Consider the following 27,767-nt stretch of genomic DNA (forward strand, 5'->3'; position numbering starts at 1 on the left):
TGAATCAATGTAAAAAGCATGGGATTTGTTAGCCAGTACATTTACCTCTATGATTCTGGGTGGCATATCTGGCATTGTAGTCAAGATCTCGTTGCTGCAGTGAGTTAAAAGATGGAGCTGGGAACACGCAACGCTGGCAACTGTTCTATTGTTGAACTGCAAAAACAAACGCAATATTGTCAAACTGGTTTCAGCCGGATTTTTCTAGTTACTAAACCACATCAAACTATGTGATAACTTTTGTTTGCAACGGTCGTAGTACTTTTCCAAGGACAATATTCAGATAAAATTAGTTCAGTATGTAATTAGGTGTTCTATAAATGATCAACAAAAATAGAAGAGACTGTTTAGCTTCAATGTTACAAAATTTTAATGAATTGACAATGAAACATCCAAATTCACATGCCAAACAAACGAAAATCGAAGATCGAATGAATGCTTTTAATGAAGAAGAATGAATGTCTTTTGATCTTACTATAATTTTCCCATACAACACTACTTTTTGAAACGAAAACTGAAAAAAGGAAGGCGAAACGTGGGATGACACGGTGAAAGATGACATGAACAAAAGAATCCTGGAAATTGAAGATGCCAACAATAGAGATGGAGGAGTCGCCGCAGACAACTGGTTGACCCTGATGTTTCAGGAGAAAGACCAGTCTTCCTTTAATTCGCATAATGTTTTCTTGTAAATTGAGAAACATTTTCCTACCTTCAATGACACAAGAAGCACGTTGATCGCTTCTTTTACTCGAGTGTGCCTCTGGTGTCGACTAGTTAGTTCTTCGTATAACCACAAGCCGGTGCTAGAGAGCGCAACACATCTTGCGGCGGCCGAAGGTTCCTTCTTGCCCGAGGCTAGCAGAGCTTCCACCACATAATCCTGTTAGCAACGGTTCAGTCAATCGTCAATACAATTCGAGATTTTTGTAAGTTAAAGATTGAAACGTTAATTATTTTTTGAAAAAATGTTTCCTTTTTTGGATAGTTTGGTTAAATTGAAGCAAAGTGAGAATGAATAAAATCTACAGTAAAAACTTTCGGCCCACAACCAATTTCTGAGCATCCTTCGATGACTATGTAGGTTTGCAAATGGCGTCATCTGTATTCGACGATACTTCACTATGGCTTAATATCTTTAAATTTACACGTTTGCATCACAAGACGGACCCGTAAATACGTAATGCGTAAATACGTAAATTGAAGCGTGGTGCCTTCGTTCGACGTGAGCAATCCTTACAGCAGTTGGGAGCAACTCGAACTTATACGTTAACGCAACGTTAATAAAGGTAAAAATAAAACAATGCAGGGATTAATACCTTAACGTTGTTGCATATGCTGGCAGAGGGTTGAACGGAATCAGGCTTCAGAACAGGAATGTTGTGATAGACATTTGGAAAGCACAAAGTTGATCCGAGAATGATCTGGGCTTCAACGCGAGGTGCCTGCCATAAAACATTGGTGGTTGTTCTCTCGGTAAGCCTGATTGGTTGATTGATTGGTTGATTGATTGATTGATTGACATTTTATTTGTTGCGAGTATAAACACACATATTCAACAAAATCGGATAAAACAAACGATAACGTAAAATGTATTATGTGTGGATACTGCAATGGGTGGCTGCGAAGTGACCTGGAAGGTCTTCTAGTCGAGCAGCCACCCTCAACAAAAGAAAAAGTAACAAATTAAACATCAATGAAGCGAGGCAAAAGAATCTAAAACATAAATTTACGGTATAATTGCTTGAATGAACACAAAATACATCATGTAATATAAGTTCTACATAGTCCTGAAGCCATCATCATTGGTAAAATGATAGTAGTAAATTTTTATAAATTTTTTTAAATGAATTAGGTGATTTTTTTCTTATTTCCAATGGGATTGAATTCCAAATTTCCACTCCTGTATACTTGAAACTACGTTGAAGTTTTGAAGATGAATATTGAGGAACATAAAAATTATCCTTGTCAATTGCATTTCTGGTATTGCGAGAATGTACATTGAAAAATGATTGAAAAGCTTACCCATATAGAAAGAGCTTCTTTTGCAATTATAATAGTTTTGCATACTTGTAAAGGCGCAAAAACCGCTAACGAAAGCCGAGATTGATGGAACAAAGTTTCCGTTCGTTAAGTAACAATTATTATTCCATTTATTGAACTGAGAAATGTCCTTGGAACTGCACTAGGGGGGAATTGAACCACGGTTGCTTGATGTTGTCATTCGTCCACAAATCCGGGTGTCCATCCGTTAACAAATGGGGTTTTCATCTTAGTACTTTTGGTTTGAATTAAGATTTAGTTCTAGCAAAAATCTCTGAAGTACACTCACTTTCAAGTCAGACGATGCTGCCACCGTGTGGCAGGCGTATATAAAGTCAAGGAGAAGAAGAGTGGATGCAGGAAGACAAGCTGGGAAGTACTGGCTGCAACTTGCAAGGATTTTGCTGACAATATCCTGCAACAAGAACGCTATCAGCAAGGTGGTCTTAGAAAACTGTGAAGATTTTCGAGGTCAAATTTAACATTGAAAATAAAGAACCGAAAAAAGCAATTAGCATAGTTTTGATAAAACCAATCGTAGATTAGTTTGACAAAACGTTTTTTTATGGTAAAAAAAGTTGAACGGAAATAAAAGTCAACTTTTTGTGTTTGTTTTCAATTTCAACAGCAAGTTAAACTCGCGCTATGAAAAGCATCTTAACCTGATCGGGGGAGTGCAAGCTCTCATGGAGGACGGCGTAGAACTGAGCGAGGTGTTCGTGGCCAAGCGGAGTATCGTGCTCTCTTTGAACCGTCATCTTGCATAGGAGTTGGTAAGCGTGTAGCTTCCCTTCCTTGTGACTGTCAGGTAAGCTCATCGTGGCCTGCATCGCAAAGGAACGGTTGTTGAGGAGTGCTAACCCTGACAAGAAAATCCGTCATATTTACATTGATTCAACGTCTTCAGACGTTGAATCAATGTAAATATGACAGATTTTCCCGTATGAAAAGATGTCGTGAACCTTGTGAAGTGTACAGAAATGCAGTGACGACGTTTAAGAAGTACATTGATGCACGGGCCGAAATCAAATCAATTCTTGGACAAACTAAACTTCAGCGTCATGTTGAAAGCTTTGTTGTGAGATGTACATATCTTGTTACTTCAGCAACGACCAAGACGGCAAATCAGTCGTTTTTTACATTGAATAAACGTCTACAAAATGTAAAAAACGAATGATTTCTGCCTTGGAATCCAGCGAACGAAGTGCTCGGTAGAGTCGGAACATATGGATACGGCACCTCGTTACACGATACAAGACAGAAACTACATAAAACAGGCATTGAATTTTATTCTTGTTGGGCACTGTGGTAACAATGTAATGTGTAAGTTTCTGGGCAGCCGATTGTAGCATCGAATAGACAGCGATAGACACGTGTTTCGCCCATGAGGCTGGGCTCATCAGTATCGCACCGTAACACCCCTTCTTCAAATGTAATGTGTACTTATGTAAGCTGTTAATTTCGGCAGTGAATTTAAGTCGCTGATAGAAACACATGCCCACAATCGATACAACGCTGTAATCGAACAAGCTTTGTTATTATATCAAAGACGAATGTGCTCATGCCATTCGCACCCGAAGAGAATCTGGTGATGCAGAAGCTGCTGCTCGCATCCGATCCCTGTGCTTGCTCTTCCTCCCAGAAAACATCGATCAATTCAACGGAATCCAATTATGGAAGATAAGCAGCACTCAATACAGAAATTGTTGCTTTTTGGTTACTATATACTTTAGGAGCAAGTCTATGACTACCACGGCATAACTTCCGAAGCTGTCCAGTTTAATGATGGAGAAAACGATATTCTACTCTTAAACTATAGAAAAAACACAGTGCATGAGTTTGTCTGCTTTTGGTCTTGTCAATATGGCTGAATTTTAGTTTTGAAAAAACATTGTTGCATCTTTTCTGTAGTATGCAAGACTGTTTTATTCAGGATACACACAATGCTTTTCTTGACAGGAAATTATTGAAATTTACCTCGACAAAACATCTTCTTGGCACATTAAGTTCAAACAATGAATCTGACATTGTTACCGCTGACCTGCAGACCTAAATACCCAACTGCGCCGCATTCATATCAGAAAGTTCTAAGCTGGTAACTTTGCTTGTTATAAAGCGCCGTGCTTCCTTGAGGCATTAAACTAAGCTTCGTACTTCCTACCATTGCAGGTATGTTGAGAATTTCCTTATAACTGCAGCGGAAAAGTACCGCACTGGCAGTCTACTGCTATAACATAGAACCAATCTTGGGCTATACCAGGGCTACTCAACTAGCGGACCGCGGTCCGAATCGGACGTTTTGGGTGATGGTGGACCTCGGGCTTCTTTAAACAGATTTCTAATAGGAGGAAGCAATTTTTTCTGTGATTATCCTAGTTGCTGGGGAGCGAAGCCAGCCAGATCTCCTAACACTTTGTCAAAAATCCAAGTCGAGTTACATTTCAGCTAAAAAAGATAGTTCGGTGCTGGTAGCTTTCGTGGTTGCGTGTGAAATTACTTATTCACCGGACTGCTAAAAATATTCAACTTGCCAAACTGGAGCTTTGTTGACATTAGTCGAGTCACCCTGAGCTATACAACCGCATTGGTTGATATGAAAAGGGAAATAATAACAAAGTGATTTCGTTTCGTTGCATCTACTCTCACACAACCTATGCAAAGCAGTGGTCCTCAACCTTGCTGTATTCAGGACGCTCTACTTTCAAGGTTTGCCAAGCCTGCGAACTTCAACAAAATCGCGTTTGAAATGTGGATTTCAGCTTTTTTACTACTTTTACTTAAAACAGACAACCTTGTCTATGATTAAAAAAAATCACTTCTCTACCAAAATTTGTTTTACTTAAAATTAATGCATTTACGATCCCCACAAACTTTCGAAACCCAAGTTGGGGCCACAACTGCAGAGTGTAGACATTGGACGTAAGTTAATTATTTTGCTCAAAAACGAAGCTTCAAAAAACATAAAGTAGCTTGCCAATTTTTCAGCACCTCGCGTGTTAAGGCCAACATATCAGTCCTATTTTACATTCATTTAACGTCTGAAGACGTTGAATCAACATTAAAATAAACTGATTTGCTGGCCGGGGTGCAAAATTTTTTTTTCCACGAGCTTTCTGTCTCATTGATTCTAGTCACTCTAAAAGTAGGATTTTCCGAAAGTGTTTTGAGAGATTGGTTGATTCAGATTGCGAAATAACTATTTGCCAATGCAGTTCTGCAATGATAATAAAATATAAGCTTTCCCTAACCCTACTTTTTTTGAAAAGCTCTTGTGCACCGCAAAAATTAATTTAAAGAAAAAAAAAGTTTGACTTCGACGGGCGTCGAACCCTCGTTCTCACGAACACTATGCAGAGGATGAAACCACTGAACCAAACGTGCCAACTAGAAACTGTTGCATTCATACGGTTTTAATACAAACTTTTACCAAAATATGTAAATGAGACAGGAAGTACGTGGGAAAAAAAATTGCGGCCGGGGTGCCACTACAACATCAACTCCTATTAGTATAAATGAAAACTATCAGTTATAAACTGAAGTTTCAGTAACCGTATTTTTGTGGTTTAAGCGTTCATCAATAAAAAAAAAGCGGTAGATTACAAGTAAACAGTTACCTTGAAAGCCCATGGTGCCAGCATTTTAAGAGGTGGAACATAATCTTGATTTTCTGTGGCTGATTGCGCATCTACGACCACTCCAATGTTTTGCCTCATCTAAAAACACAAAAAGAATCAGTTTCACTTCTAAAATTAGATAAAACCGTGTAAGTTATTGCACAAGATGTGCTAGTAGGTCACGTGCGCACAAGATTCCACCCTGCATTTCCTACGTACGTGTATCCGTAGCACTCAGTATTTGACATAAGTCAGTGGAAAACAAAACAAAGTTACAAAACCTAGGCTTTGTTTGTGTAGCTGGGGGAGTTGTAAAAGCTTGTGTAATCAACACCGAAATTAACTTCAGGAACTGTTAATATGAAGCGCAAGGGTAGTGATGCCGGGTGCCCAGAGCAAGCCAACCCATTGTTACATTGATTGAACGTCTGCAGACGTTGAATCAATGTAAAAATCGGTTGGTTTGCTGTCTGGGTATGCAGTACTTTGGCTATGGCCACTGCAGTTACTTCTCAAATAAATACAACCATAATTATTTGCAATCACATTGTCAATGATGCTATTGGCTTCTTTTCTTGCCAGAGATCCCCGGTTTGACTTTGAGAACCAAGGAAAAGTTGAAAAGGGAGCGGAGGTGGAGGATCGAAGGGGTCCATTGATGGGAGAGGAGCTTTTAGTATCAACTGGAGACTTCAAGTCGCCAACGCTGTCAAAATCGTCATCAAAAACCGGACTATTCAGGTCTGTACTGCTTCCACGGTCAATGGCAATGTTATCAGAACTAGAATTATGTCTTCGCCTGATATCACCGTGCTTTGTATAAGCTTCTTTTGGCTCGTTGATGAAATGTTCGCTGGATGATTTCACCATCTGCACCGCAGGCAAGGGGTTGTGAACACGGGTTGAAGTGCTGCTAGGTCTTGGCTTTGCATCTTCTTCGATACTCGTTAAATTTGACAATGAGTTTCCAAATAGAGATTTTAATCTTTTTTTCATCATTTAGAAATGAGAAGAGAAACCAACATGGCAGAAACAAGAAACCAAAGCATCAATACAGACTGTGGCGGTCAGTACCAAACTTCAACAAAGGCGTATGTCGGTCTCAGCTTTGTACATAACACTTGAGTACAACTACGATAATACATCTATAAAGTCATACATCTATAAACGTATATTTTTTTACTTTTTACCATGTTTCACTTGCACGCCAACAACCCAAACAGCAAATCAACCGATTTTTACATTGATTCAACGTTTGCAGACGGTTGATTGGTTTGCTGTCTGGAAAGCAGCACTGGATGACTGTCCGTCACCGATGCAATATTAATGAAAGTTTAAATCATAATTATGTGAAATGAAGCTAGGCCAATGTATTCTGCTTAGACGTCGTCTACGAATAAGATCAAGGTCATAGCGGGACAGTGAAACTGCAACAAAACAACACGCCTTTTCAACGACAAAGCCGCTTGCTGAGTAACAAGAACCTCCACTTTATCACACCTATCCAGCACGCAAAATCCGTACTATTTTTCATTGATTTAACGTCTGTAAACGTTGAATCAAAGTAAAAGGACGGATTTTTCTAGTTGCGTACAATCAAGAACATTCGTCACAAGGTTTTTAACCTTAACATTGCAAAATGATCACAAAGCAAACTTTTCGTCGTCTTCTCATTGACAGGAAGCGAAGACGAACATTAGAATACGAAAATAAGAACTGCAGGTTAGAAGCGTGCTGTGACTCTATGCACGAATCGCTAGAGCAACATAAAACGTTGCTACAATTTCTAGCTAAGCCAAAGCGGTATACAGTTATCGCCCAGTTAGAAAACCAGTCTCTTTTACATTGATTCAAAGTCTACAGACGATTCAATAAAGATATGCAGACGTTGAATCAATATAAAAAAAGACTGAGTTGCTGGATGGGTGGCTACACTGTTGACAGTTTTCTTTGGTATCCGCTGGCGCTACCCCTCGTGTTTGTTTAATCTCCAATGCACTGTTCAGGACACAACGGCAGCAAGTTCAAACCCTCACTGAGCTCTGGCATATGGTGGCCCGAAAAGATATATACGCTCTTTCATGGCCACCTGGAGATGCGGCCTGATTTATCACATTTTGCAGATTTTGATTACAGCTACTGCTAGTGCTTGACTGACATTTTTTGAGATGTTTTTACTTTTTGCGGTTTGCTAATGACAAAAAACTTTTTTTTTGCCTTGGGGAAGCAGTAGCAAATGAGAAAAAGTAAGTTGAAAAACGCAAAATCAGACTGTTATTGAAAATTAACAGTCTGACTAAACTCTTCGAAATCGAATTTTCTTTGTTTTTCAACATGTGAAGATGTTAAAACCTATTGTGTCATCTGGGGAAAAGAGTAAAGAAAGCGTAAAAGTCTAATTTTTAGAAAAATTTATTTAAACGTTCGCCCAAAGTTAGAAAAACCTGAAAATTTCTGCAAAATGTGACAAATCAGGCCGTATCTTTAGGTGGCCATGGCTCTTTGTTTAACAAGTTCAATTTAGGTTTATTTCCCCTAGTTGGATCTGAAAACTTGAAGCGGTAACTCCACGTTCGTTGTTTTCGTCATGTTTTCACCGCCACGTCTCAGACCTTCACAAAGAGGCAGTCATTCTCAATGAATTGCAATGAACCATAGGAAAAGCTAGTTCTTTTAGCAGTGAAACGAAAAACATAGTGCACTGTACACTTCACCCAACACAAGCAGCAAGAACACCAAAAAAATAGTAAGTTTGTTGAAATTATTCAACAACAAAAAAATAATACAATGAGAAAAACTGCTGCAAAACTAAGCAATTCTATGAGTTTAAGTTGTTATAATTTTTAATTTCAAATGGAGGCGAGGCGGAACGGTAGAAAACTCCAACACCGGCGATAGCTGGCATACGTTGGCCTTTTGCATTGCGCTTGTGAAAGGGATGAACAGTTGAACACATTACGAAATTGTCCACGTCATACCTTCCAACATGTCACACTAGTTCCTAATTTCAACCAAGCCAAAACAAACAAACTGCCACACTGAACAACATCTATTAGTAACCCCTGAACCAATAGGCACCGTCGTACCATTCAATCCACACACATGCTGCTTGTCTAGCTAATATCTGTCTTTCTCAGACTTTTCAGACGCGCTCTCTGATCGAACAAGCATCCGAGTTAATTCAACAGCATTGATGCAATACCAAGTCTAACAAGCTTTCTAAATTTCTTGCGTAAACTTCCGTCATGCATTTGTTTATTCGTGCGAGACATACGTTCAGTCTGTAACCTTTGACCTCACAACATGACACAACTGTTTTGGTTGACGCAACATCCTTTGGTGTTGTCACTGTCGCTTCAAAACGAAGTGACGCCAGATTACAGCTGCGTCCACTTGATAATACAGCAAACGAGTTGACGCACACGCAACGTCATTACGTACAACGACGTCAAATATCTCTGCCAATGTATTTTCAGCGTCAACCGAAGAGAAAATGAGTGGTTGAGGTGGATAATCACAAAAAATTACACGCTGAGCGTATTTGCTCTTTGGAAAAATTAAGCCAACACGCGCCAAGCAGGCGATTAAGAAAAATTAAACAACACGACACGGGTGTGTAGAACCACATTTCGTGAAGTAATTGTCATCAATTAGGAAGTCTATTACGTGCCTCTTAAAGTTCAACAAGCTTTATTTGAAAAAGTGTAAAAGTGAAGCGTAGTCCAAATCCAACCCTCACAAAGTAGAAATTTACAAAACTAATTACGTTGCACCCAAATTAACCCTCTACCATGCACTTAAGGCTCAATAAAGATAAACAACGCTGCAATAGCCTGATTTAATAACATAGATGAAAAAAATAGACTTCACCGAAACAACAGCCGTGTTTGTACGGTTTCAAATAATAGACATTAATAATCCCTATAGCCACAAAATGTATCGCTGTCACTGTCTGCTGTCGCTTAAAGTTTATTCAAACGTAAACAGGTTTCTGTAGCTTTCTATGAATCTCATTGAAAGTCACCATCTTGCAGATTTATTCACAGTAGCAAGATAATCTTGTCTTTATCCATTGTCAATTATACATGCTGCCTCACCAATGTCACTTTCATAATCTTAGCAACTAGCTTCCACTCGTCCAGGTATGTATCGATTCTTTTATATTGCGAAAGCGTTTCTAACCTGCGCAGAACGATACCAGCCACCCTAGCTGGTCTAGCCGCTTTACGATTTACTACATCCGAGCTACAAGTGCTTTCTGTAATGGTAAATTAGTCAAGGCTGACATAGGTTGAGCTTGAGTGTTGCCACAATGGTCGCTTTAAAAAAAAATGTATTTTTTACATTGATTCAACGTCTGCTAACGTTGAATCAACGTCAAAAGGAAGATTTGTTGGATAGGATGCTTGGAACTACACTTTTGCTCAAACCCTTCGAAGCACGAGAGCTGTTAATGATTAAGGAATGAATATTCATAAACCTCCAAACAGGCCGATGCTTAGCTCTCCAACTTTTTCGCTCCAGTTCCCATCAGTGCCTGGCACCGCAATTGATTTTAACAACCGAATGCAGCAGTCAAACGATGCAGTGTTTTCAATCAGACTTTGCATGCGGAAACGGTCAAACAACGTCAAAATGAAGTGATCATTTCATTTCCATGCCGCATACTGACTTCCCAAACATCAATACACAACCGTTAGTTTAGTTAAGAACACAGTGATTCATAAAATCAACACGACTCGTACGCCAGACTTGCATTCTTCATAGACAGGGATCCAAAACAAAATACTGCTAAAAGGTGACGCTGTCATTCATTTCCTTGTAAAAGCTGTGAACATTGGATGCCAAGAGAAAGATTGACAAGGCAAATCAGCCAAGAAAGAACGAATTTTTTCAGAGATACACTTTGATAGTCGACTGCCTATGGCGCAAATGCTTTCAACTGTATTCTGACTTCAAACTGTAATCGTAAACAAACGTTTTAGTGATGTTTTGGAGAGAAAATCTTCTTTTTTGAGAACTAAATCATAGTGATAAACCTTTTCCGGCTTCTTTTTATGTTTTCTTACTTGGTTAGTGGATTTCTGTTTGGTTTTCTTGGGGCCATTCTACACAATGTACAAGCTTTCAAAGCATCGTTTATAAGCAGTGAGGTGCAATGTTGGGTTAGTGGAGTTCCTAACAAAGTGATTGACCAAACAGAAAAGCAATTATTTTCCATTTTATCGACCTGTGCTTAAATGACAGGCAATCGAGTGTACTAACATCGCATTGTCGCGTGTCAACACTAAAAGATTTTTCTCCATTGCCGAAGTCATTATTAAAAAAAAATAACGCTCTTCCATTCGCCTGATCAGGGATCACCAATGAAGTAATGAGAGGTCACGAGTCAAGACCTTTAAGTTCAAAGGTGATGATCTTTGACATCAAGCCTGATGTAGAATCTAGTACTGTACGTAGGAACCCGCTTGGTGTTTGCCTACGTTCAAGATTTTCCGACGCTGCATCCTTCTATTAGAGGTCTTGACTACGTTCTTTAGTCAAGGTTTCATTCTAACATCAAAGTGAGTCCAGACCCAGTCAGCAAATCAGTTTTTTATGCCTGGACTGCAAACATTGACTAAAAAAAGAACTGGTTTTCTTACTGGGTCGCTTTCTATTTCATTGAAAGCTGGACTTATCAAGAGAAATAACCCAGGCGGCAAATCAACTGTTTTTGCATTGATTCAACGTCTGCAGACGAACAATGCAATCCCTTGCCAATTCCTAAATAAACTGACAAATCTTCTAAAATACATGCGCAGTTGCACACTGAGCAGTAGTTAACTATGTACAATTGTACACCTTCAAGAATTTGTGATCACTTTTAACACTCAAATTTGTACCTTGAACAAGACCTCCCATAACTCGAGAAGATATTGAAAGACAAGCTCGTGGATGAAACCGTCCTCGATCTTGTTTACGTCACCAAGAATTCCCAGAAGACGGCGCCAAAGAGCAACGGCAACATCCGGGAACCAGCCAGTCTTTTTCCCACCAGCCATAATGCTCCTCTCATCGGCAAAAGACGCGCCGTCTGCAAAAAGTTGTTTGCCGAAACACTTTCAACGTAATGTTTATCTAAAGTTGCGCAGTTTTTCCAATGACAATCATTCAAAAACAATAATTTATCCATCTCATCCAGAGTTATATTCCAGACAGAAAAATCCACCTCTTTTACATTGATTCAACGTTTTCAGACGTTGAATCAATGTAAAAACGAAAGATTCTGTAGTCTGGCTGGGGTCGCTCCTGCTCGAGAAAATTGCTTCTCGCAAAATACGATAATACCATGTTTGTCAGATGATTTGTTTCTTCCAATGGGTGGCAATTAAAAACTAAGGTAACCACTTGACTTGTCATAATCTATCAGCCAGTTACCTTCTCCATTGGTTGGCGATAGCGCACCAGTGTCTGTTTTCAACAAACAATCGCCGTTGTCACTTGATTGTTGCGTAAAACCTGAAAAAATGAAAAGTTAGTAGACATGTTTTCATGGCACTAATTAACAGCATTGGGGTGTTTCTTCTTATTTTCATCACTCTTGATTTTCAAAATGTATGAGGTTTGATAAACAGGGCTTTGGAAAATTGACACATCACACAAAAGTTAGGCATATTTATCATTATTATGGAAAGCGGACACCAACTATGTAGACAATAGAGTAACCTAGCCAATCAGAAAATTAGTCTTATTTACATTAAGTCAAGGTCTGTCGATGTTAAATCAATATAAAAAAGGACTTTCTATATTAAATTTTCTATATTGCATAGCCAAGTGGTGAGAGCTGTACAACATTCGAAAGGGCGCCGGTTCGACACCGCTCAAGAGCATGTGTCTTTGGCAAGACACTTAATGGTTTGCCTGAAGATGTGGCTTCCTTGCCTTCCTGCCCACTTAATCAAAATCTTCTACCACCGGCCGTAAGCCTGGATACGACAAAAGATCTTTTCTAATAATTAGAGTTTACCCAGCGCACTTAAAGGGGGAATAAAGCCAGAAGAAGAAGAAGCAGAATTAGAGTTTACTTGATTGAGGAGTTGTAGAATGCTGAAGGAGGATATCATCGGAGGATGAGACGAGGAAATCTTCTTCTTCTTCTTCCCCTATTATAATCTCTGGAACAGGGATCTCAGCTCTATTTGTTCCTTGAAAAACACATTCCTCTGATGTGGATGCTGGCTCGATGATGTCATGCGTGCTAAGAGATGAGTCCTCCGCCGTGTTGAGATCAAGATTATCGTCATCCTCTTCAGCGTAATCCGAGGAATTGGTGCAGGAAGTATTTTCAGGAAGAAGCAAGGAGGAAGACTCATTTCTGGACAAAAGAAAGAAGTAAAATGGAGTACATCCACCACGTTAGCATAGATCAAATGAACCAATAAATGTTTTAATGTGGACAGAGACTGGTATTTAATTTGTAAATATAAATACACAGAGACTGTCTAGTGTCTACATTTGCCAGTATACAACTTGTATCGCGCGCAATATTTGTAACCAATTGCTTATGTGGATGCAATCTTTCAACCAAAAACCGCTTTCAATCTGTCATCTATAAGTCTAGTCCTAACGTAAAAACAACTAAAAGTTTTTAGGGAGAATGTGCAAGATTGTCCAGACTCCTAACGAATACTAAGCAGGTTTTTTGATGTAAAAAACCTGTTCATTAAGTACCTAGTGGGTGTAGTATTGTAGCGTATGCACTATGCAGTGTATCTTGTAACTGTATAAATATAACTAAACAACAACAACAACAACATATTCACGTTTTAGTAGGTTATGCGAGTTGGAGTTGAAAAACATCTCACAATATAGAAAGGGTAAGTTAGAACTGTTCCACTTGAGATGTGTTACCTTTTCTCAGACACGTTTTGGTGCAACTGATAAGGAGGGCTAGCAACTAAACTGGCAACACTGTCGGAAAGCCTGGGTTCTTCTAAGAGAGGAGCTGGAAAAAAAGTCAACGTAAAAATAAACGTTGTAAACAGATTCTGAAAGAAAAAAAGTTTTATTTTTAGCTAAAGTTATTTTTTTCATATCACACCGCTACTACTTTTATTTTCACACAGAATCATATAGAACAAAGAACACAGGGTAACACAAAAAAAAAACGGAAGCCAAAATCTTTTTATTTGTTACCTTTTTGGGTCACCGTAAAATTACTAATTTTCGTAGGCTATACAAACAAAAGCTACAGAAACCAACATTAATGAATGCAATAAATACATCATAGCGACATCAACATAATACAAACACCAATCGGCATGTAATCCACAGTGAGTGATAGCAGTGGGGACAGTGAAAACGAGTTGACAGACAAATAGTAGATATTTATATTTAAGGCCACAAAAAGTTTCAAGTCACCATTGACAACTATTATGTCTCAGCGGAAAATGGACCTATCCCAGACGTCTGCAGACTCGTCAACGTCTGCAGACGTTGAATCAATGTAAAAAACGGTTGATTTGCTGTTTAGCTAATACATCAGTTGCATTCGCTTGGAAATAGAAATAAAATTTAAATGGGGCTCCTTTCACTTGCAAATAAAATGGTGATATGCGTACAAATTTTATAAATGGCATCACTAAGTCATCAAGGTGTACTAGTTGTTGTGCTAGTTGCCCATAATAATCGCTCTACAGTACTCTGATGCAGTAGTGCTTGTAACAGAAATAATCTCTATACTCTGATACAAGTGCAAGCAGAACATTTCACTGGAAAGTTAGGAAGACATAAGCATCCATGGTGACAAACAATAGGTTGCCACAACTGTCCGAGTTACAAAAGTTGCCATTTCTCAGTGTTTCGACTGATGGCGACAATGAAGCGCTGTAAAAATGGCAACCTTGTTCGCTGGAAACTGACTGATCAGTACCCAAACAGCAAAAAATCCACCGTTTTTACATTGAATTATTGGATTTTACGTCTGTAGACGTTGAATGATGGTGAAAAAAATGATAGCCTTTGATAGGTTATTCCTGGTAGATTCGCATACTTGTAAAGGGCCAGTTACCGAGATTGGCAGAGTGAAGTTTCCGATTGTTGTTAAAGAGTTCTTGTCTATGAATTATTCTATTCACAAGGTGGCGTTGAATGGAAAGCGGTCTATGAATGCGTTGCTCAAGCGCACAACCCGAGAGCCGAACCAGCGCCGCGTGATCTTGAGCCGGGCGAGTAACCAATGGGCTAACGCTTAACCACTGCTTTTTGTCAAATATTCCATCACAAAATTTTACCAGCACAGGGGTGCTACTAATATACAGCAAACGTGCATAGTGTGCATCCAACAATTAGAGCAGCCGTGCAAAAATTATTATGGCAGCTAAGTGAAAGCAAGAAGGGATTGCTTTTACGTTGTATCAATACCTGAAGATGCTGATTCAACGTAAAAACAAGTGAATTCCTAGCTATGAAACAGAGTTTCTACTTTTCCTACAAAGCTGTTAGTGATCCATTAAAAAATCTTACTGTTAATTGCTGTTTGAAAATGTGTTAATGCAACAAGAACTACAATAGGCGAAAGTGCCATGCACCACGTCAGTGTTGGCCAGCCATGCGGAACGCAACTCACCCATTCAACAAACTCACCAGGTAAATCGGAATTAAAAAGTGCTGTGTTAGTTATGACGCTGTCAGGTGATGATTGTGGTGCAGTGGTAGGTGATGATGAGTGTGTGGTGGGCGTGTAAGTTATGATTGGTCCATCAGGAAGGGTGACGTTCTCTGACGTGTCGTTATTTGCGCGGGAAGGAATGGCAAGTTCGGCAGTATCGGAGGTAGGAGTGAGAAAATTTATTTCACAGAGGTTTTCGGCGGGGCGAGGGGGTAGGGCGCGACGGGCAGGAATTGCGGGAGGGGGTTGTGAAAGTGGGGGTAAAGCGGGCAGGTCTAGTGTTGGGGAAGGGCATGGGATTGTTATGTTTTTAGAATCAAGTGAGCTCTGTGTGCTTTCCTCCGAGGCAAAGCGATGCCTGGGCACCGGGGTTCCGACGCCTAGCAATACATGGTTTGCCATGACGTTAGCTCTTCATAAAGTGAATATGAAGGAAAAAAATAGTTACGACCAGTCGACTACCGCATTCTATACGAAAGTAAACAAGTTTTATACAATGAGGGTTGCTTGTTGCTATGTCACGTTAATCTACATTTGTCTTATATTTCGCTAAATAAACTAAACCAACTATGACAAGTTCATGTGAAATTTACGTCTATGTGACTATGTTTTAGCATATCACGTTTTCCGTTGAGAAAAGAAAAGATAAAGCAAGCTTGAAAACAAACAGTTTGATGAGCAGACTGTTATCAAACGTTGATTTTCATGTCACGCATTGAAAAGTTCTATTAACCCATGAGAAAAACTGTTGATGGTAGCACAAACTCTTCAAAAATTTGTGGCCTGAATCTAAGAATGTCCAAAGCTTACTTGAGTTTAAGTTAATCCCGTCTACGTCAGTGGTAGGCCTTGTGTCGTTTTCTGCTCCGTTTATCAATGAGAACTCCATGGAGATGCGGTCGCTGCTAGGAATGTCGCTTTCTGAAGAAAGGCGTGAAATAGTGACGTGAAGGTTGAAACGTCACACCAGACAGAAAGACTGGTCACTTTTATTGTCAGAAGATGTTGAAACTACATAAAAATGACATATTTTGCAACCTGGGACAAGATAATGCAGTGCTCAACTTAAAGCACCACAATCCATGTCAGCTAATTTCAAATATCTTTGAAAAAAAAGGGCAATTGACACATATTCGCAATAAGTCGTTATTTTATGTAAAAACGACAACGAAACAACAGTATATTGGTTTTATTGAAACCTTCACTGGAACGTTGTAGCGGGGTTTCCTCCCACGCGTGCCAGTCGGGATCTATGGAAGCAGAATCTTGGCTGTTGAGGCTGGTAGCTTCGTTGGGCCAAGTCTGAACATTAAGGTTAATCATTAAATGTGCTAGAAGCTGTTCACAGTCATTTAACGGAGTAGTGTTCAAGCAGAGATTTTGGAGTTTTGACGAGGATTGAATGAATTGAATACGTCTCTTAGAAAGAGAAAAAAACCTATTGAAATGTAAAAGTTAATTATCCACATACTGCAGGAGACGATGTGGCAAAGGAAAACTTTATCAAACAGCAGTACAATATTGTTTTAATATATGATAGTGATCTATTACATATCTACCTAGTGAAAAATCACGTCAAACTTTAGGTTTAAGGGTTTTTGTCAAAATTGCAGGAATTCTTTCACAGCCTGTGGCAACGTACGGACACAAACAAAAGATAAACAAAGGTTTTACGTCTGAAAGTTGGTTGCTGGCTTCTTGCGTCTGTAGTCTTCTGTGAATGAGTTCAATGAACTCGTCTTCATCATCGATGCTATTAACCCCCAGGCTTGTAGTCTCGCTGGCTCCCGCACTCTCGGTCTGGTACGTCTCGATCTTATGAGTAGGAGTCTGCCAGGCTGGAAGAGATGACTTGTTTGTAAAGTACTTAAAATACTGTAGGACCTCTCAAAAAATGGATTTAAAGCAATCATTCAAAATAACGATGCATGTCGCAGCAAGGTATCGAACCAGAACCGCATGGTTGGAAACCTAGCGCCGTATCCGCTAAGTCGCATCATTTGCTGGTACAAACAAACTAATACAGTATATGTGTTGTTGTAAAAATATGTTAGCTAGATCAGAGACAGATCACTATGGCACAAAATTGGCAAGCAACAAAAAACATTCAAACAATTATCTCGAAAGTCCAATAGTTTCTGTGAGAATTATGCTCAAAAGATTTCACTTCAAAAAGTATCGAAGCAAGCACAAGCTTAAAAACACTCAGCTGCGAATTTTCTCATGCCACTTACAAGTGCTATACGTTCTAACACAACATTCAATTTCCCGTTGTTTCAAATAAAGTTTCGAAAGTCTTAACCAGTTCTCTGGCGCTCACCAATGGTTCGCGTCCTACCAGCAGGTTCCCCACCCAGTACACGACCTCTGTCCAACCCCTGACTTTCCGAATCACTTCGATGACGTGTGGGTGACGTAGTTGTCGTCAGATCCTTGTCTGAAACTGGAAAATGCCTCGCATTGACGAGGGTTGTTTTGCTGAAGCTCGTGATTTTTAAAATTGGAAAAACAAGCGAGAGGCAGCAGACTTTTACTGTACAGTTATGTCACACACAATTCTATGACCACTCGTATAAATCCAAGCAATAAAAGCGTATTTCAGGTGTATATTTAAACACTCTAAACAGTCTAAATATATGGAAGTAGTTTAGAAGTTAGAAGAAAAATAGTTTGAACATCTGATTAATATGCTGAAAAATATAAAGTTCAAAATGGAGCTACTAAACTCATGTTCAGCAAACGTTTCGAAAACTAGACTGTTTTCATCTTCAGTGTTATTGAACGAAAACAGCTTAGTTTTCGAAAAGTTGCTGAATATGACATTGAATCAATGTAAAAATGATGGATTTTGCTCTCTGGGATTTGACTTCAGCAACGTTAAGAACAAACCTATCGCGGAGATATCGGAAGCGCTGTTGCGTCTTTTCAACGTGCTGCTGTTGCTTTCCAGCGTTGCGGTCTTGCCAGGAAACTGAGTGTCAGAATTCCCTCGATGAGGAGGGAAGTCATCATCCTCACCACCAGGTGGAACCGCAGTCTCTGGCGCTGTAATAAAAAAGTGAAGCCAACACACTGAGCTTTGATTCCATCATCAGAGTTAGAAACTACAGCACTCATAATGAGGAGAATGACATTTCTCACCATGTGATAATGTCTTCGATGTTTCTTCACACGACATTGAAATGACGTTGAAACATTATTTCAAATCTGCGGTCACAAAAGGAACATCGGCGCTACTCTGCTCTCACATAGATTGTGATTAGTGAAAAGTTTAATTTCTGTTTGGATAAAACTTCACAATTCGTCCCGTACCTGTGCTCGATCGGTGCCGGAGGCGGTCACGACGACTGACAGAAAGTTCCCGATCCGACTGCTCGTTGGTCGAGGGGTCCTCTTCCGTGGAGTGGAACGGAGGAACATAAGAAGACTGGCTGCGGTACCGGTTTTCCGGACCGGATCTTTCGTTGCTCGCAGATGGGACGGAGTCTCGACTCCAACCCCGACTGAACGATCTCTCGGAGAGCATCGGGTGCCCATACTTGCCATTTTTACTCCTGGAGGAAGATGAAGATATTATAAAGTGTTTGTTTCTTTTGCAATTCAGTGCAACCGTGTATTGCTGCAGCCTACGTTATTATTCTGGATTCCTCCATTTAACGCTTAGTGCTAAGCAGGAAAAACATTCAGTGCCATTTTACTCTGGTGTTCATAATGACCGGATAACCCGGTTGCCGATTCAAAAGCGGGAAATCTATTCCAGATTCAGCCACAATAGAGAAGCAGATTTCGCAAACGGTTCCTAAGCTTACAAAATTGATGAAGCTAAAGCGGGGAAAAACGGCAGTGATGCAAAACCTACCCGCCCTTTTTTCGTTTTTTATGCTTTTGCTCAGTGAGTCTATCTAGCGGCAGGTCTTGCAGCTCAAGTCTGTACACGTGGCGCGATAGAACTCTTGTCATCGTTTCCATATTTTTCTGCAACAAACACAAAAAATTTCGAAAAAACATTACACAGTAAATATCTTTTTAATGAAGAAAAACAGCACTTTCAGCCAAACGTCAAAACCCGAAGAAAAAAAATGCATAAAATGATTCCAAAATTGTCTGCAAAATACAAATCATCCTCCAACAAAAAGTGCTTCAAAATGTGCAAATAAACATACTGCCCACTCAGTGACGAGTTCCTCCCAGCTGCAAAGCGAGGAGAGAACATCCACCAGTTCATCCCAGAGCTCCCGGGACACATGCACGAAAAGATTCGCTTTGATCCAAGACACGATCAACGTCTGTGGAACAGATGCCTGTGAGATTCTAAAGCCGAAAAGCTGCATAATGTTCGCACACAATACCCTTTGAGTCCATTTCACATCTACTTTTTATAATCGACTCTCTTCAGGAGCTCCTCCAGAATAAAGTAAACATGAACGTGGTGAAGAATTATAGCTAGAAGAAATGAAAAATGTTGTACATTAAGGTTTACTTCATTTTGACAAGTTCCTGAAAAGAGTCAGACAAAAAACTGTAAACCTCCTCGCTATTTTCAAGTTTTATTCCACCAATCAACTCTTCAAACAATTGACACTTTTTATGCAAAGAAAACTTCTGCACATAACCCCACCTGGAACACTGGGCCGGCCAATCTTCCCGCGACAGTCTGATACTTTACAATTCCGGATTCAGGAGCAGCTGCTTCCTGCAACATCACTCGGGTGACGTGGAGAAGCACCCGTAGCAACTGCCTCCAGGTGCCATCAGAGAGGAAGATGTTCATCACCATGTGACGATAGAGGTTCAAAACTCTCTTGCACACATCAACCTGAAAGCAAATTGGCTGTTGAATGTTGAAGCATCGGCGACTGCCGGACTAGGTAGTATCCATGTCACTACTTCTGGTAGGTCCGGGTTCGATTACTGGTCGAGTGACATTTTTTTTATTAAAAAACAGTAACGAAGTAAAGCAGTGACGATTACCGTCGGAATTGGAAATATACAAAAAGAAAAATGTGATCACAGCAATGATACAAAATGGAAAAGGACAGCTCTTAATATAACTCAGTTAACGTAGAGCAACAATAAGCGACCATATTGTAATGATTACTCCTCAAAGCCAGTAAAGCAATCTGAAGTGAGTGACCATAACTTCCTCGAATGCTGTATAAAATTTTACACAACTTTCATAGCAATTTGCATGAAGAGCTCGACATAAAAATCTCAGAACTGGACAACAAAATCCAGTGGAGAGTCCTCAATGGGCATGAGTAGTTAATGAAAAGGAAAAAAATGAGGCGAAGGAAGCACTCACTTGCGCTTGGACCAGCTTGGGTGCGTTTTGCGGTGGTTCAACAAGGAAAACATGGGCAGAGTTGGTGATAAACAACTGGTAAGTGCTTTCTGGGCCGGCACGGATCTGAGATAAGTTGGACATTTAAAACAAAAAAATATCAAACCAAAATCAGCACCACGCCTTTACAGTGCTGGAAATCACACTTTAAACAGCATGACCAAATAACACCCAGCAAAAGAGGTAGAGAATGTGGCATACCATTTTTACAACCTGTGCCACATAACACGGCGGAAGAATATGTGGAACAATATTGTTAAGTCGTCTGCGTGTCTGGCGGAGGAAGTGTCTCATGCGGCTGCATACACTTTATCTTGTTTCTAAAGATGGACAAAGAAACTGGCTTCTTCGTCTTTCCATTCATCTCATTTAAGATCACAAAAACTGGTTACCTGAACACGATGAAAGAAAGTTGGAACCCAACTCACGTTAAGAGAGAAGGCGTTGGTGATGATTGGCTCTAGCTGTCCTCTCATGTACGAAGTGTTGCGCAACGAACTTTCAGATTCTTGATGGAGCAATCCATTGCCAGATGCTTCATTCATCTGGCGAAAAAAGACTTTTCAAATTCAAAAGCAAACACAAATTTAAAACATCATGAGATGAAACCAGAAATACTGTCAACGCTTCAGAAACGACGAACAATTAATCATATTCCACTTTACATGGAGCAGCAATACGGTGAAGGGCATCAAACTAAGACAATGACAAGCTTTATGGGGTTGCGCTTTTTTATATAAAACATTTATCTCACAAAGTGTTTATTAAAACTAAAGAAATACTTTTCTGGGTCGATATTGGGCTATTGGAAAGAACTTTTTTGTCGCAACTAACTTTTTTTTCTGTCAAATGAGGTTCCAATGTAAAAACACGAAATCTCTAGGCATGCGGAAGTGAAGATGGCTTGAAACAAAATATCACCTTAAAAATAGCGAGCCTAAACGTCGCTATGACCCGAAAAATGAAGTTGGTAATGACCCGAAAAATGAAGTTGGCAATTTAAAAAAAACATGGCACAAGTGCTTTTGAGATTACAGATTCTCGGACGCATTGTTAGGCAAGACAGGGTATATGCCTTGCCAGACCCCGTCCTTTGGCATTCGGGAAATTAGACGTAAAACAAAAAGAAGGGGTCTGGCAAAAAGAAGAGAAGATTGTTTTAATTTGAAGTCAACGAAACGAAATCGTGTTTATTTCCAAACGGAAACAAGACAATTTTTGTTTATAACGAAACGAAATATAGAAATGTTCCTTTTTTAACATTTCTAGTCGATCTACTTCTAACCAAGATGCCTGTTCAATGAATGTTTCAGTGACAGGCACGGACCTTACCTCAGTGGTTGAGGTGCCATCAGCAGATGGGGACTGCATGAAGACAGGGACCTCTGCGTCCTGAACGAACAGATAAAACCACATTGAAAAAGTGATTATAGGCGCGACTTAAGCTCTGTAGTCACGAGCTTTTCAATTGTTTTTATTCTAGTTTTACAGACCATCTAAACATAAATATACCCCACCAGTTTTATTCTACGGGCGTTTATCGTGTGGCTTTTATCTTTTTCACTAAGTTTACCCCGTTGATAAATGAAATTTAACCTCTAGGGCGTATATTTACCTCGGGTTGAAAACCTTTGATCAACGTGATGGGTTATTGGGGCAACCCACATTGAAGTGAATTATATGCATTGCATAAGTATAAACAAGTAGACGGGATGACAAATCGATGGGTTTGACCCCAAAATACTTGATAGAGTAAATTTACTTTAAAAAGCTGGTAAAAGGTCAAAATAAGAAACTTTCCAAATTAATTGGCGAAAACAAGTAACAGAATACTGACCTGAATCCATTGTTGATACACTTTAACCACCTTCCTCATTGTCGGGACTTCTGTGAGAGGGAGTATGAACGCCTAGAAATATGCACGTACGTTAGGTAAGTAGAAATGATGCAATGCAAACATATACCCAGACTGCAAAATCCGTCGTTTTTTACATTGATTCAACGTATGCAGACGTGAAATCAATGGAAAAACCAAGGATTTTGTTGTCAGGGAATAGTCACTGCTGTTGATATTTAGCAGAGTTGTCGCTTGGTTGGCTTTATGACTTTATGATGATGATAAAAATTCAAAATACTGATGATGAAATTTGGCAACACCAGAACTGTGCTTGTCCAAGATTGTCATGTCCAGATAGCAAATTAGTCTTTTTCACATTTTATACAACGTCTGCAGACGTTGAATCAATGCAGAAAAGAACTGATTTGCTAGCAGGGGTACCACGTATGATGTTATGCCACAAAAATCGTCTCGTTGCACTGTTAATTTCAAACTGTTTTCGAATTAAGTCATTACGGATTGTTTTATAGCCAAACATCCTTATCAGATAACTGTAGCTTGCAGCTATGTTTACTGCACTCCTTCAAACAGGTTTGCGCTTGCCCAGCAGTCAATCATTTCTTCTTGATTTACGTACGCACTTGTTGTAAAGACAGAAGCAAACGTTTTTTCAAAGAAAACTTGTCAAAAAAAAAGTAAAAATGCATTGTGAGATAAGGATTTATTGTGGTGCCTGCGCCGATAACGACAAATTGTAAACTCCCTGTACGATATTTTACCAAGGCTTGGTGTCATATGAACTGGAATAAGTTTTGTCACTTTGTGGAGTAAAACAACTTAAAATTCAAAAACTGAGTGTTTAGCTTCAATATCGACGGCACTAAGACGTCCGCTGTTTTTCGATGACATCCAGTAAGAAAATCAGTACTTTTCACATATAAAAAAGAACTGGTTTGAAGTCTTGGGAACAAGTTTAGCCGAGTATTCGTCGACGTAAGCAGCTGACTTCACATACCTGGCGAAACAGCTCGTGAATAATGTTGATGTTTTGCCTTGTGGAATACAAGACACTTCTAATGATGTCTTCTTCCGCGGACGCGCTTGACTGCAGCTTGTCATCCAAACTGGACAAGCTTGATATGCTAGGTTCCTGAAAGAAAACAACAGCACAATGCTAAAACGACAAATCAGTGTTTTTTTGCATTGTTTCAACGTCTACAAACATTGAAACAATGTAAAAAAGAACAATTGGTTGTCTGGGAAATGCAAATCTAACAGTAGGAAAACTCCTATCTCTTTGGCTCGTGGCTTCCACACATTTGCGACTGGGTGGAAAAAGATTAATTTTAGCGCACGATTTGAGTAACTTTGACGTTATATGCATTACATAACTTTTTACGGCACAAACATGCGTAGTTAATAGTGAATTGAAGAAAACCGTATCAAAGTAAAATCACAATTTCAAAATTCGAGTGTTATTTGCAAGCAAATCATGAAAACGTACCTTCTCAGTGAGAGTGCTGGTGTTAGAGTTTGATGCTTCCGTATCAGGAAGAGGGGTACGTGGGAGCACATTGGTCGCACTCGATGTCGTGGTGATGGAAGATCTGGCATCAGATACATCCGATTCCTTGTCCACGTTGCTGTGAGAGCGACAGTATCATTTTTTTTGAGTCGTCACAATATTCTGTGACTAGATTTTAATGAATACGTTCCACTTAAGTTGTTGAGAAAGGACCTTGAGGACCAGTATTGCCACACTAGATGCTTGAAACAACGTAAAAATGACAGGAAAAATTAGTGAGAGAGCGGAACTAAGCAAGTTTGTTGTGAAGCAGCCGTGATTCAATCCACACAAATTATTTATCGGCATGCAAAAATCAAATAGTCTGCTGGATGGTAAAAAGGCCTTATTGTTGAGTGGCGATCTTAAAAGCGGTTTATGCTAAGGTTCATTTGGCGAGGCTTATTTAAAGCGGTTTACTGAAACATTGATGAGGTAGGCTATAATATTAATTGAATTTTACCACCGTGATATTTGTCTCACCTTATAACTAGCAGCCTATATGATATTATTGAATACCCTACAGAGCCAAATGAAGAAAACCAAATGTAAAGCTGTAATAACTCTTTATCAAGCGTCTAATTTTAAGCACGATACGTTTTGCCTGGTCAATATTTATGGCCCAGAGAAGTAAATCATGACACAAGGTCAAAAGTGATACACTACGTTTATTGAGACGTTTCGTCAATCATACCAGACTGACTTCTTTAAGGAACTTGATGAAGTTATGAATACCTGTCTAACATATCACAGAGCTTAAAAACATATCTTGGTTTAAAATTATATCCTTTGCCAAGTTTTAAGTTTGATTATCGGTAGTTCAATTAAAGAATCTTACGAAAGGCATAATACTTTTTGGTACATTGCTTGGAAAATAAATATAACACATAAAACTGCTGTGCTAAGATGAACAATCATTGTAACTTTAACTATGAAATTTAAAGGAATGTTTATAAAGTTGTGGCTTCTGCACGCCCAAATTGTGCAAAAATGGTCACAACTCACAACAAAGAGATGCTATCAATACCAATAGCATGCAACATTATGTTGATGGAAAGACATACATGCAGTGAAATATTAGCATGGTGGTGATCATTCCGGGACAACGTACGAAACGAGACATCTACTTTTAGGTAAAAAATGAAGCCTCTTTTTTATTGTTTTATTATATATTTATCTTTTAAAATTTTATTGAATCCATGGAACCTCGGTAGTGTGATTTTGAGGAAATACATTAAACATTTTCGCATTGTTAGCGCCATCTTTATTTGACATCAACCCACTCTTGAATGAAAGTCGTAAAAGTAAAAGCATCTGCCATCGTTTTGTACCGGAATGGCCCGTTTCGGCGAGTCCGATTCGGCGAGTCCGATTCGACTAGTCCGATTCGGCGAGTTCCCTATTCGGCGAGAGCCCTTTTCGGCGAGTGCCCTATTCGGCGAGTTTTTGAAATTTTTAAAAGGAAATTATCGGGTACCGTAGCCTAATTATAATTGCCGTTTTTACATCGTTTTAACGTCGCTAAACGTTGAAATCGTGCAGAAAGGAATAAAAAGAAAATGTTTGAACTATTAAATTAAAATTCGTCATGTCAGTTCAGTTGTTTTTATTTCTGACCATCATATGAAAAACAATACACGTCAACATAGCAAAGGTAGAAGCGACAATTCACGTCAACATAGCAAAGGTGTAGAAAAAGGTAGAAGCGACAAAACGCGAACGTTAAAACGTGCTTGTGACCGAAGTAAGTTATTGAGTTGAAAGAAATTTGGCAAGGTTGCATCACCTTCAAAAAAAATTAAGATATGAAGGAAAAATAAAACAAAGAAAATGTTACAAAAAAAATAATGTTTATGTCTATAAGTTAGTACTTTTAAATAGTTAAAATCATAGGCGCCTAACTATTTTTTTGGCCGTGGGGGCGAAAGCGTGTTTCATCAGCAGCAACGTAAGTTCAGCGAAATGTCACGCAGATGGATGACGTAATTATGTCGTCACACTAGGATTGCTTTTATTGCCACACTCGGAGTTATCGCTACGTTCGACCTACCGTTAATTATTATAAACAAAGCTCGACCAAAACACATGCTATGCGTCTGCGTTGGCTAGCGGTTGATGGACTGCGACTCTTTAAGCTAAGCGCAACATAAAGTTTAGCAACGAACTAGATTTATTAGCATGAAACAAGAGACGAAAAGGTTTACTAAAAGGTATACTGTAAATGGAATGAAAATACTAACTTGATCATATGCTTGAAAATATACCTGTTGAAAGCAAAATCATTCATGTTTACATCAATTCAACAGCACGTCACCTTTAATAAATTTAAAAGTTGCTGACATCCGTAAACAGCCCTTGAAAAATAGTTACAGAGAGACGTTTGATTAAGTTTTCGACTTGACATTGCTCCCTTTTCACTACAATATCGCAACTTATCGCTGACCAGCTTTCAAGTTTCAATTCGCTGTAATACGCCCGTTTTCGTGTTGCAGATGAAACAAAAGATGCGCATATTCCCCGCCTTTGATCGGGTTACTATGGCAACGGACGTGTGTGCGCCATGCAGTTTGCGCCATGCAGTTTGCGCGAGGCCGTTGTTGTGTTGATTATGCCGCTTGTGCGACTGTGCGCAATGCGGTTTGTACCAGCCTTTGTTACGTTGGTTAGTGGTAACCTCGGGCCGAGACTTCAAGTTCATTTTCACAGCAACCGATTCACTGCCGCGACAATTCTCTGCAGAGGTTTCGACTTTCGAAAGCGACAGGAGGCTGTTTGCAAGCGCATTAAGTTAAACCCACGCTGCGTCAACGTAGCAAATTATGTTGTTTTTGGGTGCATTCAACATCTGATGACATTGAATCGACGCAAAATGGTAGATTTTTGCTATGTCACAGCAAAATCAGTCATTTTTACATTGATTCAACGTCTGCAGACGTTAAATCAACGTAAAAATGACAGATTTTTTTGTCTGGGGTGGGATTGTAGCATCGCTACTCGTTCTAGTGATTATTTACTGCGAAGCTGTTGCGGTTTGTATTTAAAAATGTTTTCCTGCTGCCGATCGCTGGTTCATCTATTGTTTTATGTATCAATGCCGCATAAAAAGTTGCTCCCACGCGGAAATATGCGTGGGGGCCTGGCCCCCACGGCTTAGGCGCCTATGGTTAAAATGATTAGTTTGGATCAACAAATGTGTGACCTACACTCCTACAGCTTAGATTGAAAGGAAATTATCGGGTAGGCTACCGTAGCCTAGTTATACCGACCAGCAAAAATTTGTTCCAAGAACCCAGTTAGCCTAACAGTTCATTTTTACATTGTAGTAACAGAATGAAAAGGCTAACCAAATGTGTGGCCTATCGTTTTAACGTCGCTAAACATTGAAATCGTGTATAAAAGGGTGCTTTTGCTGACTAGGATACGTTGAAACTGAGAAACATTCACAGAAGCCCTACGATACGTTGCATTTTTAAGATAATGTATTCAGACGTTGAATCAATGTACAAATGAAATGTTATGCTAAATGGGTTCTTGGAACAAATCGTAGGGCTTCTGTGAATGTTTCTCAGTTTCAAAGTATCCTAGTCAGCAAAAGCTCCCTTTTCTACACGATTTCAACGTTTAGCGACGTTAACACGATAGGCCACACATTTGTTTAGCCTTTTCATTCTGTTACTACAATGTAAAAATGAACTGTGTTCTTGGAACAATTTTTT

General features: G+C 39.4%; 1 protein-coding gene across 1 annotated transcript in view; it reads right to left on the reverse strand.

Moving 5' to 3' along the window:
* The window catches only part of LOC145780565 (ral GTPase-activating protein subunit alpha-1-like), a 48,454-nt gene that overhangs the window by 12,219 nt on the left and 8,468 nt on the right, over window positions 1-27,767 (reverse strand). Inside the window, exons 13-38 of the mRNA XM_082592191.1 lie at window positions 23,992-24,130; window positions 23,503-23,637; window positions 22,488-22,559; window positions 21,983-22,042; window positions 21,079-21,195; window positions 20,612-20,716; window positions 19,928-20,125; window positions 19,473-19,595; window positions 19,169-19,284; window positions 18,622-18,863; window positions 18,199-18,354; window positions 17,630-17,752; window positions 16,984-17,147; window positions 16,509-16,611; window positions 16,120-16,230; window positions 15,285-15,689; window positions 13,551-13,644; window positions 12,725-13,014; window positions 12,078-12,158; window positions 11,543-11,733; window positions 5,658-5,756; window positions 2,706-2,867; window positions 2,333-2,458; window positions 1,320-1,445; window positions 713-883; window positions 46-156 (exon numbers count right to left, since the gene is read on the reverse strand). Of these exons, the coding sequence (XP_082448317.1) occupies window positions 46-156; window positions 713-883; window positions 1,320-1,445; window positions 2,333-2,458; window positions 2,706-2,867; window positions 5,658-5,756; window positions 11,543-11,733; window positions 12,078-12,158; window positions 12,725-13,014; window positions 13,551-13,644; window positions 15,285-15,689; window positions 16,120-16,230; window positions 16,509-16,611; window positions 16,984-17,147; window positions 17,630-17,752; window positions 18,199-18,354; window positions 18,622-18,863; window positions 19,169-19,284; window positions 19,473-19,595; window positions 19,928-20,125; window positions 20,612-20,716; window positions 21,079-21,195; window positions 21,983-22,042; window positions 22,488-22,559; window positions 23,503-23,637; window positions 23,992-24,130 (3,820 nt within the window). The remainder of the gene's footprint in view (window positions 1-45; window positions 157-712; window positions 884-1,319; window positions 1,446-2,332; window positions 2,459-2,705; window positions 2,868-5,657; window positions 5,757-11,542; window positions 11,734-12,077; window positions 12,159-12,724; window positions 13,015-13,550; window positions 13,645-15,284; window positions 15,690-16,119; window positions 16,231-16,508; window positions 16,612-16,983; window positions 17,148-17,629; window positions 17,753-18,198; window positions 18,355-18,621; window positions 18,864-19,168; window positions 19,285-19,472; window positions 19,596-19,927; window positions 20,126-20,611; window positions 20,717-21,078; window positions 21,196-21,982; window positions 22,043-22,487; window positions 22,560-23,502; window positions 23,638-23,991; window positions 24,131-27,767) is intronic.

Source organism: Aplidium turbinatum, chromosome 12 (assembly GCF_918807975.1).
Source record: "Aplidium turbinatum chromosome 12, kaAplTurb1.1, whole genome shotgun sequence".
NCBI classification, from domain to species: Eukaryota; Metazoa; Chordata; class Ascidiacea; order Aplousobranchia; family Polyclinidae; genus Aplidium; species Aplidium turbinatum.